Genomic DNA, 16537 nt, shown 5'->3' on the forward strand with positions numbered 1-16537 from the left:
TCTTAGCAAGCTCCGTGCTCTGCGGGCAGTGGGGACACGAGGTGAAGGTTCAGAAGTTTCAGATTCTTTGCAAAGTGATTCCACATGTGTGGGAGAAGGAAGCAGAAGCCAGTCACCTGGGCTGCATTTTTGTAGAGAACTCCCTGATCCCGGTGAGGGGGTGGGATGGGGCTGGGGGGCACCCACAGGGCACACTGGGTTCTTTTCAAAAGACAGGGGAGTGGGCTGTCATCAGGTTGTGCCCGCTCCGGAGTCAGCCCCTGTTGGGAAGGGGAGGTAAGGGTGGTGGGGACCAGGAGTCCTAGCCCCTTCCTGCTGCCTTGGAGTCAGATGCTGGGCTTCTAAAGCATCACCATTGAGGAGAATGATTTCCAAATCGAGTGCAGCCAGTACACCGGCGTCTCCCTGCAGCGTAAGCCCATGGCTCCTGGGATGTGGGGAGATGAAAGGCATATTACATAAGTACATGTTTCCCTTGGTTCGGATTTATGCAGTGGTGATGCTGTCATCTGGCCTTTGCTGGCACCCATGTCCCCTCTTCACCTTTTGTCAATAGCAGCTTCGAGCTGGCCCAGGGTTGCTCCTTTGCTGAGCTCTACAACCAGCCTAGCGGGCGCAGCCTGTCATCTTTTCTCATAAGAGCAAAAGTGGATTCTTTGATGACTCATAGTGGATGATGCATGATTATTATTACACAACCGCTGTGAGGCCGATTCACATTGCTCACTCTGAACCAGATGCAAGCTCAAAAGTGGCTTTCACGACTTTTTATTGAGGGTAGAAATCATGCTCAGAACAGGAAAGTGAGGCAAAAGGCATTTTCAGCCCACCTTTGGAGGACTCTTACCTCATCCACTGATGGTACCAAATTCTTCAAAGTGAACACAATAGGACTTAAAAGTCATATTTTGATTTCTCTCTTTTATTATCCAGATGCTGTGGTATAATAGAGATACATAAAAGATATAAAACAAGGATGATTTACTTGGCGTTTTTATAGCAGGAGAAATAAACAGAGCTATGGGAGTCATATTTAAAGTGGAGCATTTGAGTTGGTGGCAGAAGACCCAGAGGCAGGGTCTTGGCAAGGAGTCCTCCAAAAGATCCTTCTGTCCTCAGAAGTTGCAAGTTTTCTGTGTGGCTGATGAGCAGTTAGTCGTTTTGGGGTCACGTGAGTTACCCTGAGGGTCTGAACAGTCGTTTGTGTCCTGTTTTTTCTCCTGAGTTCACCCCTACATAATATGTTTCACAATTCCTACATGTGATTGCAGCTTATATGTGATCACACACCTGCATTGGTAGAAAGGTACAGATTTGTGGTCCCTGAATTTTCATAGAGAAGTCCTGCTTCCTCAGTTTTTAGCAGGCTTCAGAAAACTGCCTCCAGAGCATGGCACTCCGTCTCTTACACTCTGCTTGATTGGGTTGACGTGATCCAGACTGGGACCATTTACCGTAAGGCTCTCCTCTCTACCCGTCTACCGCTTGAGGATGGGGTAAGGAACTGAGCTGTCTTTATGAAAACGAGGGTGACGAATAGTTCTGGTTGGCCCGGGGCTTCTCCGGTTTCAGCACTGAAGTCCTGTACCCCCACGGATCCCCTCCTTCTGGGAAAATCAGGACGATGGGTCACCCTCAATACCCCAAAGATCCTGCAGGCTGAGGAGGGCCGGCTGATTAAAAAATGGCATCTTGCAGGAGCCAGATGATCACACTCCTATCAACTGGAGCTGAAAGGCATTTTAAAGATAACTGATCATCTCACACCCACTTGAGGTTTTTCTAAATGCTTGCATAAATCCATTGGAATTCTGAAAATGCAATTTCTTTTTCTTAACCACTGAGCTGTTTTTGACAGCCCAGGGGTGTTAAGTAACCTTTCTGTCTGCAGCAAGTCGCTCTTACCCATGATGAACACTAGGTGACAGTGTGGTTCTGCAGCGCTGCAGAAGCCCAGAGACAGGCTCTTTGGTGCTTTCTTCTCCCAGATGTCGGAGAAGGCAGTGGCGCCCCACTCCAGTACTCTTGCCTGGAAAATCCCATGGACGGAGGAGCCTGGAAGGCTGCAGTCCATGGGGTCGCTGAGGGTCAGACACAACTGAGCGACTTCACTTTCACTTTTCACTTTCATGCATTGGAAAAGGAAATGGCAACCCACTCCACTGTTCTTGCCTGGGGAATCCCAGGGACGAGGGAGTCTGGTGGGCTGCTGTCTATGGGGTCTCCCAGATGTAATTTTCAGGAAAGGTGAGACGAAGCCTTAGTAGCTAAGCAGCATATAGGTGACTTTCCTTCATTTAGAAAGTTGTGCGTTCAGCCTTCATTTTCCCACAACGTAGACAACTCTGCTGCTGCTGTTTGGTACCCTGTTACACACTCTGCATTGCGGGGGGTCCTTGTCTCTCTCTCCCAGGGATGTTTTAATTCTGTTTCTCCTTTCTTATAATTTTTCTTCGCTGCCTCCCCTCCTCTAATTGTGCGCAAGTATTTTTGGTATCGTTACCATCATCTCTTCAGTTACATAACTCCTTTTGTCCCTTTAGTCTGAATGCAAGCCCTCATGTCTGGAAACTGGGGGCTCTAGATGGGCATAAAACCCATCAGGTCATCTCAGATCAGAACTCTGGTCACACTGCTCATAAAACAAGATAAAAATAAACAAGTGATCGTAAAAAAAAGACAGTGTTCCTTTGCCCTGTGTCATCCTAGTCCTTTGGTTCCCCAAGTAAACCCAAAGCCTCGAGAGTTTACCTCTTTAGGGGCCTCTCCCATGTGCTTGTGGAGTGATAGCTCTTCCCTTGAAAGTTGGCCTGGGAGCCCCGAGCCCTCCCTATATCACCACTACCCCCTGCGCCCCAGCCTGAGAGCTGCGGGTGGGGTCATATCCCCCATGACGCCAGCAGCCGTGGCACCTGTAGTATGGTTCTGGAGCACACCCGCCATTCTTGTGGCAAGCTCCTGGCCACCAGGCAGGCTGGACTCCCTTCTGCCTGGGGTCCATGGGAACTGTGTCCCACTCAATCCATCAGGCCCCCTAAGAACAAGATGGGGAGTGCAGAATGCCTGAGACGTTCTTCCCCAAGGAAGCCTACTCCCCGTGAATGTCCGGGAGAGTCAAAACATCTGTACTGTTTCTATTTTGTTCCCAAAGACTCTGGGTACACCTCGTACTAATTAACTGTTCTGCCCTAACATCTTCAAGGAGTAAAATTAATTGACATTAGAGAGGGCTGCTTTGTTGTTTTTCTTTTTTTTTTTGAGAAGGAGAGTTTGGGATATCAGCTAAACAAATATCAGTCATAGCTTTTCTATGTTTGTTTGGAGAGACCCAGTAAAGTGGGAATCTGAGTATGTCTTGGGTGAGTTTCCATAAGCAGACGGCCATTCTGACTAGCTCAGGCACTAAACAACTGTATCTCCTCCCACGTCCATTTACTTGGACCCAGAGTTTATAGGGTAATGGCCTTAAATGCCTTTTCACTTAGACTCATCGAGGCCAGCCAAGTCGTCACATGGCACAACCAGCAGTGTGTCTTCTTTGCCTCTAAAGCTTCTTGTTTCCAAGCTCCCTGGAGCTCTCTCCATCTGTTAATATACCAGTAGATAGTCAAAGGAGGAAGTCCAGTGTTGATACACGACGTGGAGGGGTGCAGGTGTCCTCAGAGATGGTGGGGGATAAGGGGTGCTGACTTCTCCAGCGCGGCAGCCTGTAAAGGGTTCCTGAAGGGTCGAGTCAGTATTTCAGCACTGTGCAGAAGCCCTCAAGCGGGTGATTAATGACGCTGGTACCGTAGACCTTTCATTTTGCCTTTTCTTGTCCCAAACCTATTTGAGGACTGTGTAGAGATACTGTTTATTGCACTGTCAAGGGCTGGGATTGTTGGAGAGCAGTCTGACCAAATCAACCCCACTCTGAGGCAACAGCTCATATGTCCAGTTAAATGTTCTACTTCTAATGAACGCTCACTTGTGAACTTGACTTTTCCAGAATGGACTTTGATGATGAAGATGGCGAAGGTCCCAGCAAGTTTTCAAGGTGAGTTTCCTTTATGTTCCCTAGATTTAAAGAAGCCCAAACAACCAGTTATCACCTTATTGAAATGTACAGGGGTTTGAATGTCTTTTGTCATTGGAAAAGACCATTGCCTGTTACATGGCATGGGAGGGGAGTTTGGGGGGAGAATGGATATGTGTATATGTATGGCTGAGTCCCTTCTCTGTGCACCTAAAACTCACATTGTTAAATGGCTGTACTCCAATACAAAATAATTTTAAAAACTTTAAAAAAAATAAGAAAAAAGCCATTGCCTGTAGCTTGACCGCCTTGTCCTTCATTCTGTGCTTGGCTCAGGGACAGGTAACTCTTAGCAAAACCTGCCATATCCCAGCCTAGATTTTCAAAAGTTAAGTATTAACAAGTGATTGACTCTGTTAGCTTTTTAAATTAAACAGACTGCCAGTTTTAATGGATCCCTTTTTAAAAGACAGGCCTAGAGTTCAAGTTTAGAAAAACAATCAAGGTAAAGCCTCTTTTTCTACCATGGGAAATAAAAGAGAAATATGAGAAACCTGGGTGGCCCTGTTCTAGATGCAGAAAACTGGACCTTAAGTTCCTAGGAGCTATGTCACTCGCTGGCCACGTGACAGCATCTCCATCTAGGCTCTGCAGGGCTGTCTGGAGTGCAGACTGCCTTCCAGAAGGATGCTAGCCCGTGGGGGCTGTGATGGTAGGTGCATCACTTACATGAAGGGTGAGGCGTGCCCTGTCCCGTGGCTCTTTATTATTATTATTATTATCTTGTTTTAAGTTACGGGAGAAAATTTGGCAATGTTGAGAAAAAGAGCAAAGATCATTCCATCAATCTTAGCAAACTTCCCATCTACTTCTGTTTACTTATGAAAGGACCTGCCTTGACATTCCTCTCCCCTCCATCCCCCCACCCCCACCACTGCCCAAGAATTCCTAATTCTTGGTTGCTGATGAAATTGAAAACCTACCGTGGGTGATGGGTACCTTTCTCTGGTATGCACAGCCCACAGTTTGGACTGACAGCCTCAGTTATTTTATAAAAGTTTTTGAGGACTTCCCTGGTGGTCCAGAGGCTAAAACTTCACCTTCCAATGCAGGGGTGTGGGTTCAGTCCCTGGTCAGGGAGCTAAGATCCCGCATGCCTCGTGGTCAAAAAACCAAAACATAAAACAGAAGCAGGATTAGCAGTATTGTAACAAATTCAATAAAGGCTTTAAAAATGGCCCACATTAAAAAAAAAAAACAACAACAACAACCTTAAAAAAATTGTTTAGAAGAATGATGTCTGTATTGAACCTTGTACCCATGGCCTCCCCGTTTGCTCCTTCTCATGGAAGTCACTTTTGGTTGGGTTCCTTTTACCTGTATTATAGGTGTGAATTGAGCATCCTTTCCCCAAACCCAAGAGGAACAGGCACCTAGTTCCTATTCCTGGGCTTCCCCAGACTCTTCAGGTCCATGAAAGTCTCGACCTGGATTCACTTTCCTCCCTGAAAACTGAGTTCCATCCTCCACTCAGTTCCGGTGAGACAGGAGCGAGGAAGTGGAACCCTCTTTGATGTCTGATGACCCTTCTAATCAAATCAAGACACAGGTTTCAACAACAAGAGTATGTATTATTTTCCCCTGGGTGCAGACAGAACCCAAGCTTGGATGCCCACCTCTTTCGTAGGATACATATGAATAGCAGGGAGCACTGTGTTCCTGAAAGGAAGCTGGCCTGGGAAATAAGGGCACATGTCACCCCAGCTTGGTTTGTGCCAGCCTTACACAGCCTCCCTTTGTGAGGAAACAAAGCCTTGTGATTCCTCTGGATCAGTATTCCCCTGGAGACAACGTTCCATAGCGTGTTGACCTCAGGAAGCAACGGTTGCTGGGTCTCAGAAGAGAAGGAGGAAGAGAGAGATGAGGAGTGACATTGGCTTGACATGGAAGATCAGTGTCAGTGCTGAAATAACAGTGCAGGGACACAGAGCACTCATTGTCCGGGGTCCCACCAGGAAGAAACAGAAATCCTAGACTCTGCTATAAGCCTGCCCTTGAGTCAGGTTGTACATAAGTCAGGGTTCAAACCTGGACTTCTGTGAACCCCATCCTTCCCCCTCCCCACTCATGAAAAATAAGAGGGAAAGATGAGGTGAGCTTACAACATGTGTTGGTGCCGGTGGGAGCCTGGGGCCGCTTCAGTCTGACAGCAGAAGGGTTGATGGACCCGTCGGCTGCTGGGGACATCTGAGCTGCTCCCAGCTGGGGAGACCACTGAGTCCACCCCTGCCTTCGCTTTGCCAGCTGCGCTGGCCACCATCCAGAGGCAGGTCAGAGAGACTGCTGCAGGCTGTCTCCCTAGGCGGCAGGCATGGCATGCCTTGGGTCGGCTTCTGTTTCCTCCTCCTGTGTTCACAGTCAGCCGAGGGAGCCCTCAGGCCAGGTGTCGGAAGAGAGAGGGGCTAAGAGGCAGGCGTCTCGCCAGCAGAGTTTGCTGTCTCAGAACCCGGGCAGCATGCTGGGTCATGGTTTGTGTCACCCTGAGCTACCCTGGTGGCTCAGACGGTAAAGATACCCCCTGCAGTGCACGAGACATAGGAGACAGTTTGATCCCTGGGTCCAGAAGATCCCCTATAGGAGGGCATAGTAGCCCACTCTAGTATTCTTGCCTGGAGAATCCCATGGACAGAGGAGCTTGGTAGGCTACAGTCCGCGGGGTCACAAAGAGTCGGACACGACTGAGTGAACCAGTAGTAGTAGATGTGTGTGCAGCCAGCTTTCCCAGCTTCTCTTGAGGGTGGTCCCAAATTCAAATGTCCCACCTGCTATCAGAGGTCATGTCTCAATTTTGGATTTGGGGAATATGGTCACATTCACATAGGAGGTACATTGTAGCCAATTAGATTTGCTTCCTATGTTCTCACAGCAGGTCTCAGATGTTAAGCTGCTTGCAGACCACACAGATGTGCACATATGCATTTTTAAATAAATAAAAGAGGATTTATTTATATATGTGTGTGTGTGCTAAGTCTCTTCAGTCATGTCTGACTTTTCGACCCCACGGCTATAGCCCTTAAGGGATGGGATCCTCCAGGCAAGAATACTGGAGTGGGTTGCCATTTCCTCCCCCAAGGGATCTTCGCAACCCGGGGACTGAACCCATGTCTCTTGTCTCTTGCGTTGGCAGGTAGGTTCTTTACCACTATCGCCACCTGAGAAGCATATATATATATATATATATATCCCCTGCCTTGATCCAAAAAATCCTGATGGTGGCTTAAAAAGGGATTGCAAAAAGTTTTTTAAAAGCTTATTTATTTTATTTGGCTGTGATGGGTTTCACTGCTGTGGGCAGGCTTTTCTAGTTGCAGCCAGCAGGGACTACTCTGTTGTGATGCGTGGGCTTCTCATTGTGGTGGTTTCCTTTGTTGCCACCACCATGAGAGAAGGGCTTGTGGGCTCTAAGCATGCAGGCTTCAGTAGTTGTGGTGCATGGGTTTAGCTGCTCCGAGGCACGTGGGATCTCCCCAGACCAGGGGTTGAACGGGTGTCCCCTGTGTTGGCAGGCAGATTCTTAACCACCAGGGCAACCCCAAGTAACTTTTTGAAAAATGTTCAAAGTCTTAAAAAAATTACTCTTCCCCTAGAGCTAGCTGCTTCCAAACTTAATATTTTGCATGTTTTCTCTCTCCTGCTCGGTGACTATATTTGCTTCTTCTTTCTGCAGTTGTCGTCTTATAGCTGATCTTTGCTGATTTGTCAACAGATGTTTTACTTTCAGTTTCACCAGTTCTGGAGGAACTGTGTAGGGGTACTCAGCTGCTGGGCACATGTACACGCCTATGCACACGCAGTGGTGCACACACAATGCCAGGGCCAGAAATGCCCCGAGACTCGCTTCATCATCCCTGTCTCAGACTTCCCTCCCACGTGCAGGTGATGCTGCCCTGGGGGCTGTGACATGCAGGACAGGGCTCTGCTGACCACCGTGCTCCCCTCCCCACACACAAAGTCAAGGGCAACCTGAGGGGCAGAAGCCGGTCTGCAGGGGCCAAGGAGTAGACTGGGGGTGAGGAACCGAAGACCAGAGCGGACAGTTTATTGAGCAGTTTGTGTCCAGTTCAGTCACTGAGTGGCGTCCGATTCTTTATGACCCCATGCACTATAGCCTGCCAGGCTCCTCTGTCCATAGGATTTCCCAGGCAAGTATACTAGAGTGGGTTGGCATTTCCTCCTCCAGGGGATCTTCCCGACCCAGGGATCGAACCTGGGTTTCCTGTGGCTCCTGCATCGGCAGGCAGATTCTTCACTGCTGAGCCACATGTATTGTGTAGGGGTCATTAGAACAGAAGAGTGGACACATGAAATAGAGACATTCTTAAATGTTGGGTTTACTTTTTCTTTAATCTTTGGCCATGCTGGGTCTTCCTTGTGGTGCCCAGGCTTCTCTAGTCACGTGGGCTTTAGTTGCCCCATGGCATGAGGGATCTTAGTTCCCCGACCAGGGCTCAAACCCTGGTCCCCTGCATTGGAAGGCGGATTCTCAACCACTGGACCACCAGGGAAGTCCCTAAATTTGGAGTTTATATCTTAGGAACACGCAAGTGCTCACTCCCAAACCTTTCATTTTTGTTGCTATGTGCTATCACTCTGATTTTTTGCTGAGTTCCCACTCATTCTGCATCCTTTCTCGGAAGACTCAGAAGGTCTGGGAAGGAGTTCTCATACCTGTTGCTCTGAATTCAGCTACAGTGCATGGGGCCATCTGGAATCAAACCTGGAATCAAAAGACCTGGATGGGTTTTATTAGCCTCTTTTCCACCCCTTCCTTCACCCTTCACCTTTTGAGGACCGTCTCTGACCTTCCCAGGGTTCCACCTTTAATCTGTATGACTTTCAACTGTTCCCTTGGACATGGTCGAACCCAGTGGCATTAGTCCATAAGGGGTCGTGATATTTCGCAGGGTTTCGCCAGTGAACTGCTAACATTATCTAAAAGTAAAGCTATCCATGATAGGAAGGTTTCCACAGGATTTTTTCCTTTTTTATCACACCCATTTTGACATTTTCCTCTTGGTTTTATGCAGTATTTATGCTTGTGGACATTTTTTTTTCCTGTCTCTTTGGGTTATGATGGTATTTTCATCTTTCCCCCTGAATTTATCACCTGGTTTATTTAGAGCTTTGACCATCAAAACCCCATTGATAAGGGGGAAACATGCAATGTGGGCGTGTCCTTCATTTTCTTCCTGGCAGAAAAAAGAACAAGATTGTCATTTCACAGAATTCTCAGTGTGCGTCTTAGCTTAGAGAGCCAGGCATTTTGTTTCAAGGTGGGGGATGTTCAGAGTACTTCTCATGCAGAGAGGATGGCCAGGAGGGAGCAAGGATTACCCTCATCTCATCAGTCACCTTGTGGAGGACACCCTGACTTAGCCATGTGGATTCTGTTTAGAGTAAGGAGAATTTCAGCTGAGCCTTCTGACACTGCCGAATAAACACCCAGATGAGCACTCTCAGCCTTTCCAGACACTCTCCCTGCCTCGACAGCCTTCGTTCCCTTTTTTTTTTTTACTGTGATTTTTTTCTTTCCTTTTTTTAATTGGAATATAGTTGCTGCACAATGTGTTAGTTTCTGCTGTACAGCAAAGTAAGTCACTATACGTCTATCCCTTCTTTTTTGGGTTTCCTTCCCATTTCAGTCACCACAGAGCACTGAGTAGAGGTCCCTGAGCTATGCAGTAGGTTCTCATTGCTGCTGCTGCTGCGGCTAAGTCGCCTCAGTCCTGTCGGACTCTATCTGTTTTATACACAGTATCAATAGTGCATATGTGTCAATCCCAGTTTCCCAGTTCATGCCACTCCCCTCCTGCCTTGGTAATTAACAAACTTGGTAAGTTTGTTCTCTGCATCTGTGACTTGAATTCTGCTTTGCAAGTAAGTTCATCTCTACCATTTTTCTAGATTTCACTTGTAAGCAGCATTAGAGAACCTGCCTGTCAATGCAGGAGATATAGGAGATGTGGGTTTGATCTCCGGGTTGGGACAATCCCCTGGAGGAGGGCACAGCAGCCCACTCCAGCATTCTTGCCTGGAGAATCCCCATGGACAGAGGAGCCTGGCTGGCTACAGTCCGTAGCGTCACAAAGAATTGAACATGACTGAGCGACTTTGCAAGCACATACAACATTTGTTTTTCTCTTTCTGACTGTCTTCACTCTGTATGACAATCTCTAGGCCCATCCATGTCTCTGCAAATAGTACAGTTCTGCTCCTTTTTATGGCTGAGTAGTATTCCGCTGTATGTATGTACCACAGCTTTATCCATTCCTCTGTTGATGGACATTTAGGTTGCTTCCATGTCCTGGCTATTGTAAACAGTGTTGCAGCGAACATCAGGGTGCATATGTCCGTTAGAATTATGGTTTTCTCCAGGTGTATGTCCAGGAGTGGTACTGCTGGGTCATATATAGCTCTGTGGTTAGTTTTTTAAGGAAACTCCACAGTGTTCTCCATAGTGGCTTTGTCAGCCTTAGTTCTTATGAACCAGAGAAGTCTGGCAGAGCACCTGGGTGTAGTTCTCTGAGGAACAGTGTAGCCTGTGAGGAACCAAATTACCAGGGGAGATAGCTTGAGACAGTCTTGTCGTTTCGGTGGGCTAGAGCTGAGAGTAGGGCTGGAAGCTGTGGGATTAATGCTGCGTCGAGTGGAGACAGTCCTCTGCCATCAGGCCTGTCTGAGTCAGTGACGTCTTCACAGCTGTTTGACTCTCAAGTCGTCAGCTTCAATTCTGATGTCCTTCTCTCCTTGTTCAGCGACTCCAGTTCCTTCTGTTCTCCTGCAGAGGTTAACCTTTATGTGAAGTGACCTGCATCTCCTGCACTGCAGGCGGATTCTTTACCCGCTGAGCCACTGGGGAAGCCAACAGTCCTGCATAACCCCAGGCTTTGTGGGGAAGAGGGGATCGTTTCTGGAGGCATAAGTGGCCCCAAGCTGTGTCTGTAGAAGCTACCAGGCTTCTCTTCCCCGTCGAGCCTTAGGTGTCTCTGCCTGTCTGTCTCCCCAGTGTTCCAGCTCTGACTCTGGGACCAGACAACGCTCTGCTGGGGAGCTGAGTTCAAGTCCTGGTAAATCAGTCCCTCTCTGAGCCCCAGGGTCGTCCTCCACAAAGGACATTCCTGAAGACAGTGTGGGATGGACTTGGATCCCACTCTCTGGCTTCCCTTTGCAGACCTCCGGACACTGAGTTGGCAGAGAAGCCCGAGGCAGCGTGCAGCTGCAGCTCCTCCTCCTTGCCCTTGGCTTCCGCAGCTGTGTTCCCGGGCCAGGCGGTGGGCCCTCTGGTCCCAGCAGAGGGGGCACGGCTGATGCTGTGCTGTGTCCCCAGCGGTCACTGCTGCAGGGCCCCCGCCCTGGCGCCCATGTGCAGAGGGGCTCATTGTTTTATTGATGCTGCATGTGGGGCCCACGGAACTCAAATGCTAAGTTCACAGGCTGCCCCTGCAACTCCTCCAAGCAGGTCCCCGTCGCTCCGTACCCTGTGGAGGAGGTGGCTTTGGTCCTGGAGACACTTCCTTCTGTTTTCACAAGATGGCATTGTTCCTGTTTCTTGCCTCCATGACCCTTCAAAGGAACTATATATATATACATATTTCATTCAAAATGAAACCATATATATACATAATTTACATATATTTTAATATATTCAATAGCTATACTCACTTGTTTATCAGATCCTGTTGCTAGGTAATTTGCAGCTCTTCCTCATTTTGACCTTCTGTTGGTAACTCTTTCAGTCTCATTTCATGAAGCAGAGCGTTTTCTGCACTAGCCAGTCAATACCGTTTTAAACAGTTGTCCTCGTGTCTCGCTCAAGCCCCTGTTCTTGTGAGTTGGGTTGAATCAGCATGGTGATGAAATTGCTTTAGATCCATTTTAAGAATGTCACAAAGACTCTTTTTCAGATGTTTTACAAAACAAGTTGGTCTGTGGGTCTTTTGCAAATGGGATCAGAAGTAGGCATGCCCTAGTCCTGCCTTGGGGGGTCGCCGTGGTAACTAGCAGGAAGCGGGGAGGGAGGGGGCTTGGACTCTACCCTGTATATTTGGGGCATGCCTGAAGGAATGGAGAGGAAGGTCTGGGTCTGCGTTTTTAGGAATATCCGCAGGATCACAGCACACAGACTGAACTGAGGGCCTGTCTGCTCCTGCCCAAAGGCTTCACCCCAATTCCAGCCCTTTCTTTGATCCCACTGATGCTCTTCCTATAGTGCACCCCCTTTACCTACTGCCAGGTCAGGGCCAACTGCCTCTCAGCTCCTCCTCCACCCTCTCAGCCCCTGTCACCCCCAGGACCACCTCCTCCTCTCCTCCCTTACTCTCTCCTGTGGGCTTTACTTTCCATGTGCCTCTCAGAGCATTTGATCACTTCTGCCTTCATTTCCACTCTTCATGTTTTAATGTCCTGACCAAACGCTTCGCTCCTGTAGAACAGGAGCGGGACATTCCTTGGTTCCTTTGGCCTGTCCTCTCTGGGCACCTGGCTCAGTGCTTTCCGTACAGAGGTGCTCACCAGGCCTACCCAGGTCCACTCACTTCAGGCTTTTATTTTTTTAACATTGATTTACTTATACTTATTTGGCTGCACAGAGTTTTGGTTGTGGCACACAGGATTTTTAGTTGAGGCATGTGGGCTCTAGTTCCCGGACCAGGGATGGAACCTGGGCTCCCAACATTGGGAGTGCCGAGTCTTAGTCACTGGACCACCGGGGAAATTCCCTCACCACAGTCTCACTCCCGCCGTTTTGTTAGTGTGTTCATGTGAGACCTGCCCGCAATCAGGCCCACTTGGCATCTGCTCCTGGCCTGGAGGGCAGGGTGTGCAAAGTCCCATGAATGCCAGCAGTGTGTGAGGCAGCGTTGCCCAGGGCTCTTCCTTCCTTGCTCTCACCGTCACCCTCATGCTGTGAGCACCGTTGAAGCCCTAAATCCCGCCGCAGGCATGTGCTGTGTTTTTAGACAAGTCTTTTACCCCATGTGACAGCCTTGTCTCCGTGTCGTGGAACTGGCTTGGCTGTTACTCCCTGTCAAGCCTAGAGGTGATCATTTCGAGACAGAAACACTTTCCTGTCCCTTCTGTTCGTTTTTCATCTTAAACACGCCCCTGAGTGTCGCTTTCAGAATTCCTGGCAGTACTGGGATTTTTTAGTTGACTCCGTTGTTGGAGAGCAGGTACACATACTCTGTTACTAGGCTGTAGAAAATGCTCTGTCGAGCAGGGGCTTGTTCACAACGTGATGGGATGTGGGTCTGTGGCGTGGCTGTCTGCTTAGGGATGCCAGGAATGGTGAGGAGGCTAGACGTGTTTCTCATTGTGGGTCAAAGTAAACCATTTGTTCAAGTCGGTGGTAACTATTACGTTCAATGTGTGTGTGGATATTTGTGCAAGCCTAGCATTTGTGGGTGCACTTGGAAAGTGTGTTTGGTTCACTTTGGACACCTGAAGGGTCATGTCTTCAATCTTTATGCTTATTAAAAAGTATTAATACCTAGGTACATGGGAACAGTGAAAGCTTTGAGAACATATTCAGAGATGAGACTGCGGTATCTGTGGAAGTCTGTTCCCACCCCATGCCCTGAGACAGAAGCTTGCTAAGGTGTCCAGAAGCTGCTCTAAGATGTCTTCAAAGCATGAAGATTCCTTAAAAAAAGTAAAAATAGAACTGCCATATGACCCAGCAATCCCACTACTGGGCATGTACCCAGAGAAAACCGTAATTCAAAAATACATACACTCCCCAGTGCTCATTGCAGCACTATTTACAATAGCCAGGACGTGGAAACAAGCCAGACGTGCATTCACAGAGGAGTGGATAAAGAAGATTGGTACATATGTACAGTGGAACATTACTTGGTCATAAAAAGGAACAAAATTGGGTCACTTACAGAGATGTGGATGGATCTAGCCTGTATACAGAGTGAAGTCAGAGAAACAAATATGTATGAACACATATATGTGGAATCTAGAAAAATGGTACAGATGAGCCTATTTGCAGGGAAGGAATAGAGATGCAGACACAGAGAATGGGCATGTGGGGAGGTGGGACAAACTGAGAGAGCAGGACTGACATACATCCACTTCCTGTGTGAAACAGATGGCTGGTGGGAAGCTGCTGCATAGCACCTGGAGCTCAGCTTGGGGCTCTGTGATGACCTAGGGGGCGGGATGGGGGAGGGGTTGGGAGGCCCAAGAAGGAGGGGACATATGTATACATATGGCTGATTCACGTGGTTGTACAGCAGAAACGAACACCACATTGTAAAGCAACTATATACCCCACCGACACACACACACGAGGCATTGAGTGAGCCATCGCGAGTTCGTCTTTTGGCGACTTCGTGTGCCGTTTTACCCCATTTGATAGTAAGCCCTGGTCTGATCCGTCTCTCTTCCCCCACCCTGATCTCGTGCTTTCGGGAAGAGAGAACCACAGTGAGATCGAGAGGCGGCGGCGGAACAAGATGACTCAGTACATCACCGAGCTCTCGGACATGGTCCCCACGTGCAGTGCGCTGGCCCGGAAGCCCGACAAGCTCACCATCCTGCGCATGGCCGTCTCTCACATGAAGTCCATGCGGGGCACCGGGAACAAGTCCACGGACGGCGCCTACAAGCCTTCGTTCCTGACGGAACAGGTACCCGTTCACTCCTCGTCTGTGGTCCTTGCTCCCCTGGTAACCACATTCCTGGGAGGGCAGAGAGTGGCGGGAATGACTGTGTCACCAAGGTGAGATGAACTGCGTGGGGTGAAAGGCTGAGGTGGGGACGAAAGCAGAAACTTTCATCCCTATGCTTCGCTAGGAAACTGTCTTCTGGGGACTGTCTTTCTGAGTTTGCATCCTCTCCTTTTTTTCCCCCACCATGTACCTTAATAAGACAGGCTTCCCTGATGGCTCAGTGGTGAAGAACCGGCCTGCCAGTGCAGGAGATGCAGGTTTGATCCCTCAGTTGGGAAGGTCCCCTGGAGGAGAAAATGGCCACCCACTCCAGTATCCTTACCTGAAGAATCCCATGGTCAGCGGAGCCTGGCTGGCTATAGTCCATGGGATCGCAAAAGAGTCCGACACAACTGAGTGACTGAACAACAACCACCTTAGTAAGATATCACTCAAAGCAAAAAGAGATATTGTGCTTAGCACATGCTCACCCAGGAAAAAGGCAGCAAACCCAGTTCTTCTGTGCTAGACTAGCAGTGATGGTCATCATCATGATGAAAGTTTTGGTAGATGTCACAGCAATCATAGTGACAAGGACTTAACAGGCAGCACGTAGCCAGCCTCTGCCCTGAGCCCATTTGAAGTCATGTCCTTTCTGTGCAGGATTTCACTGAGTCCTTATTCTGGCTCCAGGAGGAAGCTGCTGTTATTCATCCCTGCTTTAGAGATGAAGAAGTGGAGGCTTCAAAAGTGTCTGCTGCTCAGTGGAGACCAGGAGTTGACACAGGGTGATCAGACCCCAGAACCATGTATTTTAACAGCTATCCTGGTCTTTGCAGAGTTGGAAACAGTGAACCCGAGAGGTGGCCTGTGGGAAGTATTGATATATTGTAATTTGACCATTCCACGCCCTGGAAGGCCTGTGTTCTGGGTCCTTGTTCTTCCCCATGCTGGTCAGACATTGTCAGCTTGTGTTCACTCATCTGTAGACAAACAGGAGCTTTCTGCCCTCCTGACCCTGAGGGCTTCTGCAGGATAAAGGGGACAATGGACTTGGTGCCGGCAGGGGGACGGGGAAGTGATGTGTCGTCAGGGACACAGGCAGGAAGAAGTGTTCAGGCTCGTCAGCGGCTGCCCGGGACAGAGTCAGCGCTGGCCTGCTGGGAGGGAGCCCCACATATGCGCAGAAAGAGAGCAGAGGAAGGGGTTCCACATGGGGAGACTTGGGAAACCGGTGAGAACAGAGCCTTGGAGGAAGGGGTGAGAAGGTGTGTCCAGAGACAGAATCGTGTGTTTTGCTGGAGTGAGGAATCTAAGCATTAGGTTTAGAAAAAGAGCAAGGAAAGAGGAGCTCACATGAATTCCTGTGTGGCAGTCTTTTTAGCAAGGGACTTTTGTCATCCCATTGCCCATGTGCTCTTCACCTCAAGGTGTGAAGAGGTGTGGCAGTGGGGTGACCCTCTCTGGGAGCCGTGGAACACTGTAGTCCAGGGCAGAATACCCAACCCATTTCCACCTCTGTAAAAGGGTTAAGGTTAACACAGCGATGGCTCCCACCTGGCAGGGTTGTGGAGACAGGTAAGGGAGGAAGCAGAGTAGAGTGTTTAACACGGGGCTGAAGTGGAATGAAGGATGACTAGCTGGTGAATAGTGTGAAAGTAGTGTTAATCGTTTAGTCATGTCGGACTCTGTAACCCCATGGACTATAGCCTACGAGACTCCTCTGTCCATGGAATTCTCCAGGAAAGAATGCTGGAGTGGGTTGCCATGCTCTCCTGTAGGGGATCTTCTCGACCCAGGGACTGAA

At 48.9% G+C, this 16537-nt stretch overlaps 1 protein-coding gene across 5 annotated transcripts in view; it reads left to right on the forward strand.

The window, feature by feature from the left end:
* ARNT2 (aryl hydrocarbon receptor nuclear translocator 2) overlaps positions 1-16537 on the forward strand; it is a 190526-nt gene that overhangs the window by 41061 nt on the left and 132928 nt on the right. For all 5 annotated transcript variants that reach the window (XM_018066310.1, XM_018066308.1, XM_018066309.1 and 2 more), the window contains exons 3-4: positions 3989-4036; positions 14496-14709. In XM_018066310.1, the coding sequence (XP_017921799.1) occupies positions 3989-4036; positions 14496-14709 (262 nt within the window). The remainder of the gene's footprint in view (positions 1-3988; positions 4037-14495; positions 14710-16537) is intronic.

The sequence above is a fragment of the Capra hircus genome, chromosome 21 (genome assembly GCF_001704415.2).
Source record: "Capra hircus breed San Clemente chromosome 21, ASM170441v1, whole genome shotgun sequence".
In the NCBI taxonomy this organism is placed as follows: Eukaryota; Metazoa; Chordata; class Mammalia; order Artiodactyla; family Bovidae; genus Capra; species Capra hircus.